A 5000-nucleotide genomic window follows, 5' to 3' on the forward strand; every position below is an offset into this window, starting at 1 on the left:
CCAACGAGTTTTGTCCAAGATTGAAAGACATACCATTCAAATTCTTCTCCAAACCTGCGCAGTTTACCATCACTGCTTATTTTTTGACAGGACATTGTTTTGCCATTGCTTCATTTTTTATTTTCTCTGATTTTCAGCATCAAATCACCATGACTCAGTACAAGAAGGAATTTCCATTCCCTGTTCTTTTCCCTCCTAATGTTCCAAGAAACGTGCTGGCTGAATGGTTATCAACTCAGAGTGTTGCTCAGTTTCATTGTGCAGGTATGGCGCAGTAGAAAGCTTCACCAATAACTACATCATTACTGGCTGATGTGTGATCTCACACCAAAGAAACGATAATTGTAAATCGCCTTTCAAGAGACTGTATGTGATATGTGTGGTATATAAATTTTGTCATCAGTATGGCCTTTGGGAAATGTTTCACAGTTAAAAATTCATTATTAATTTTGAGGATACTATACTGTGCCACGAAAGCGCCACCAAGGATCACAAGATGTGAGCAAAAATGGCACATTGGACAGCTTGGTGGCTTAATAACAGTACATGTAAAGGTCTCTGGATTTGTATAAGTTTCCTCAAAGTTATAACCTACATGTCCATGTAGCTCTGACTTCAAAGAAGATTGCCTTTGGTGGGCGGGAAGTCAACTCTACCTCAGTACCCTTTTAAATAGCCAAAACTGGTGCCTCCAAAGTGGGTTTGGGTTTCTTTAATTATGCTGACCTGACTGTTTTCTATAGATGGCCTCTCAAGCCAGTTTCAACATTTCAATCTTCTGAAACAAGTGACTGTCATGAAAACATTGCATGCATTGATTATTTAGGAGATAGAGACACTAACTTAACAGCCTTGTTACCCTGCAACATTTGCGTAATATACATTGGCCGTTTTTATACTAGAGACATAATTCGTCCAGACGAATTATGCGACTCTCATGTCATTCTTTTTAGTGTAAAGACGGGACGAACTATATAAGACGCATAATCCGTCTGGGATGAACTTGCTGAAACTTTTTTCTGCGTCTGTTTTTAAATTTGTCAAGTATAAAGACAGGCACTAGCCGCATAATGCGTCTGAACGAACTTTCCAGTTTAGTGCGTCTTCGAAGACGCACTAAAATAGATTCTTCGTCCAGATGCATAATGCGTCTTGTGGCCGTCTTTATACTACACGAATTTAACAGACGCAGAAAAAAATGTTTGCCCAAGTTCGTCCCAGACGAATAATGCGTCTCCAGTATAAAAACGGCCATTGAAGTATTTTGTGTGCAACGGTGTTCTGACCCCATGATTTTTCTTCACAGTTTTTCAAACAGTAATTAATAATAAAATTATTTATTTAAGAATCTGATGTAGTTTTCAACTGAATGCCACAGAGTCAATGTGATCTTCTTAATGCCGTTGTCCTTACCAACCTCCTGCATGCATCCATAAGAAAAACAGTATCAAATAGTTATTGACAATTTTATGTCTTTTTCTCTCAACAGAAACTGAAAAGTATGCCCATGTGACATTCTTTTTTAATGGTGGCGTAGAGAAGCAATTCAAGGGAGAACAAAGATCCATGGTTCCTTCTCCCAAAGTAGCAACATATGACCTTAAACCCGAGATGAACGCAGAGGGAGTCGGTCAAGAGGTAAATAATGAAGTTTATATATGCAAAGACTGTAGTCGTCGATCTTGAGAGAACATGCACATACATGTAGTAATCAATTTGACAAAGCATTCATTAGACCCCATATGCATGAACATCTTTTTGGTTTACAGGAACTCTGTCAAGAGATCAGAAGGAAAAAAACAGGGAACAAAAACAAATCAGCCACAATATTTTTACTGGCATGCAGTTCCCTACTTTCCCTATTTTGTTTAATTTACTACTTTGAAAATTTCTGTAAACAGTTACTTACAGATGTTAGGCCCAATTTGCAGCTAGAAAATTGTGGCCACAATGTGATAGAGTTCATAACGGAAACATAGTGAGTCACTTCTGAATCAAATTCGTTGCCAGCTGTGCACTCATTCCTTTTAATGTTTTTTTCATTTAGTTTCTCCACCGTGAGGACTAGACCAGGGCAGTTCTTATAAGAAGCCCATACCAAATTTCATGATTTTTATGATGCATGCCTGTGGGTCCATGCATTTAATCCCGGGTGAGGGGGGGGGGGGACTCCCATATGAAACAGACGGGGATGCTCGTCGTCTCACTTAGGGGTGTAAATTTTGGATTTTGGTCTCGCTTAGGGTGTTCCGGGCAAAGCGCCAATATTTTATGCCACCAAGGTCTCGTTTAGGGTTCCGCGAAGTAACACAGAATTACGCGAAGAGAAACAGAAGTCAAATTTCCTTTTAAATTTTCTTTTTAGATAAATGCATTCGATGATTATGCCTTTTTATCATTAAAACTCATTGCGTGTCGTATTTTTGTGTTTTTAAATGGTCTCGGAAGTGATGTGGGCTACCTGTAACTCTACACTGTATACTTGTTTCTGCTCCAAAATGCCCTGTTATTCGATCTGCAAGATAAAATATCAAGTTTCATTGATTCAAATGTTGACCCTGACTACTAAGGCCTACAGTGTATGTATGCAGTTTTATGGTTTGCCAGTGGATGATCTCACAGTCCTACTCTATCTTTGCGTGCAGGTGTGTAAAGCTGTCAGGAGTGGCCAGTACCCATTTGTGATGTGTAATTTTGCTCCCCCAGATATGGTGGGTCACACAGGCAAATATGAGCCAGCAATCAAGGGCTGTGAAGCAACTGGTGAGTCAGCAGTTTGATCTAAATGTACAGGCTTGCAAGTGAATGTATCACCCTGTGTCATTCCTTCCCATCTCTATCAGAGAAGAGTTTGGTAGGACAGTGCCAGCTTGCTACTTTTTCAGTACTGGAGTCCTCTGACTGCTGCTGTGGAGGGCTTTTAAATTTGAGGGATTTCTTAAATTTCAGATTTGGCAATTGGTGAAATCTGCAAAGCTTGTGAAGAGACCGGTTATGTGCTAATGGTGACAGCTGATCATGGCAATGCAGAGCAGATGTATAGTAAAAATGGAGGACCTCATACAGCTCATACAACAAACAGAGGTACTTACCATGTAGTTCAACTGAGCTGCAATCCTAACTTCAAGTTTATTGTGTCCAATTGTCCGGTTATCTCGAAGATCATTTTGTGCTATGTCAAATAGTACCGCCAGTGTTCCTTAATTCTTGTAGCAAGCCTAATAAGTTTCACACATTTTCTTGAAATTCCTACCTAGCATCATTTCATAATACTCTGGTTAGTTACAAATCTAGCTCAATAGCATGATGTTGTTTTCAACTCTTTTCATAAACCTTCTTGTTGACTTGGTACATTGTAGCATTTCAGTTATCATGCTTGTGAGTTAATTCCAGATTAAGGACGATGCCTACTATTGTTATTGCATGCGCATACGTTCTGCGCGTCTCCAGATACTCGGGTTTCCTATTGGTGATGCTTACTAATGCAGGGATGTTTTTGCACGGTTTAAAACTATGCAGAAAAAGTAGATCTTTGTAAGTACTCTTGGTATCCAAAAATAAAATTGGGGGTGCATTCTTTAGAGATAATTAAGCTTCAATTTGAAAAAGAACACCACACATTCCTTTGTATTTTGGAGCTTTTCAAAAATATTATTCATGAATTAAATTACAGGAAGCGTACAGTATTTCAATGATCAGAACATTATTGTTGTTTTATTGATTGTTGTACCGCAGAATAATAAATGCCTGGGATAAGACAATTTATATTATAAATTATGTTAATTTTTCACTATTTTCAGTCCCTTTTGTGATGACTGGTGGACTCAATTTTAAGGAGATTACCCACAATGCAGCTCTGTGTGATGTGGCAACCACTGTCTTAGATGTCATGGATCTACCTATCCCACAAGATATGACTGGGCAGTCTTTGTTAGCAAAATAGACATCTTAACTCAAGGATGATTGTTTAATACATGTATCAATTTCAAAAAATTAATCATTTTTAACTTATGGTGTAATTTTTTTTTAAAAATGATTTGACTGTATTAGCAATGGTAGCTTAGCAGTAGACAACTTAAAGCTCTGTAGTAGCCACTTTCCCTGAAACATTGGATTTCTTTGGATCGACAATCCAATGCAACTCCACAACTTATTGAAAAGCACTTAAAAAATAACAATTTTATGTATTTTTGTACCATGATGAATGTGATTATAAAGTTCAGAAAGAATTATTATATCAAAGGTAGATCTTGGACAATAACAAGTTGTCCTGCAGACTAATGCTGAGACTCTGTATGATGCATTTTTTAAATAATGAATTGGAAACCAAATGTGTAATAATAATTATTATTTATTCTTAGCTGATACACTATAGACGGTTGGGAAAAAAGCACTCATCTGGTGACCAATTTGGAACTGGTCATCAACTACTTTACCAACCCTGGCTATAGTTTTAAGTGGCTTGTAATTTAATTATTGTTAGGAGCATGAATAAAAGAGAACAAAGACCCTGTGAATTGTTTGATGTTTGATGATTGCGTGCTGAAATTAGTGTAATTTTTTTTTTTGCATGTAATATATATATTTTTTGTCATTTAATTATGATGTATTCACTAACACATGAAAACCTTTTTTCTTTCTGTATTTTCTGACTGGTTTGTTTTTCCATAATACAGAAATGAGAAACTTAATAAGTGATCAAACACACTCAATTGAGATGAGATACATTTCTAGATAAAATAAATTCATGTAATTCCAGAATAAAATATGAAAACAAAAAAACAATATCAATGTCCATAAAAATTGCTCTAGTTTAAAAATGAACTATTTGCAAAGCTAAAAATCCAAACGTTTTTGACACTAGGTCAGGGTTAAAAACATCCTCTAATTATAAATGCATATTTTATATCCTTGGGTCCATCTGGACTCTGATAATGACCTACATGTAGTGTTGAAACGTTTGGATTTTACTTTTTAACCCTTTGACGTCCAAACCGGCC

At 36.9% G+C, this 5000-nt stretch overlaps 2 protein-coding genes across 3 annotated transcripts in view; one reads left to right on the forward strand and one right to left on the reverse strand.

Moving 5' to 3' along the window:
* The window catches only part of LOC138044036 (2,3-bisphosphoglycerate-independent phosphoglycerate mutase-like), a 6809-nt gene extending 2292 nt beyond the window's left edge, over nt 1-4517 (forward strand). For both annotated transcript variants that reach the window (XM_068890629.1, XM_068890628.1), the window contains exons 3-7: nt 138-264; nt 1490-1638; nt 2646-2763; nt 2950-3084; nt 3801-4517. In XM_068890629.1, the coding sequence (XP_068746730.1) occupies nt 138-264; nt 1490-1638; nt 2646-2763; nt 2950-3084; nt 3801-3943 (672 nt within the window). In that variant the 3' untranslated portion in view covers nt 3944-4517. The remainder of the gene's footprint in view (nt 1-137; nt 265-1489; nt 1639-2645; nt 2764-2949; nt 3085-3800) is intronic.
* The window catches only part of LOC138044038 (uncharacterized), an 8678-nt gene continuing 8011 nt past the window's right edge, over nt 4334-5000 (reverse strand). Inside the window, exon 7 of the mRNA XM_068890631.1 lies at nt 4334-5000. This exon is cut by the window's right edge and continues 650 nt beyond it. The gene's annotated coding sequence lies outside the window, so the exon portion shown is untranslated.

This window comes from Montipora capricornis, chromosome 3 (genome assembly GCF_036669925.1).
Source record: "Montipora capricornis isolate CH-2021 chromosome 3, ASM3666992v2, whole genome shotgun sequence".
NCBI classification, from domain to species: Eukaryota; Metazoa; Cnidaria; class Anthozoa; order Scleractinia; family Acroporidae; genus Montipora; species Montipora capricornis.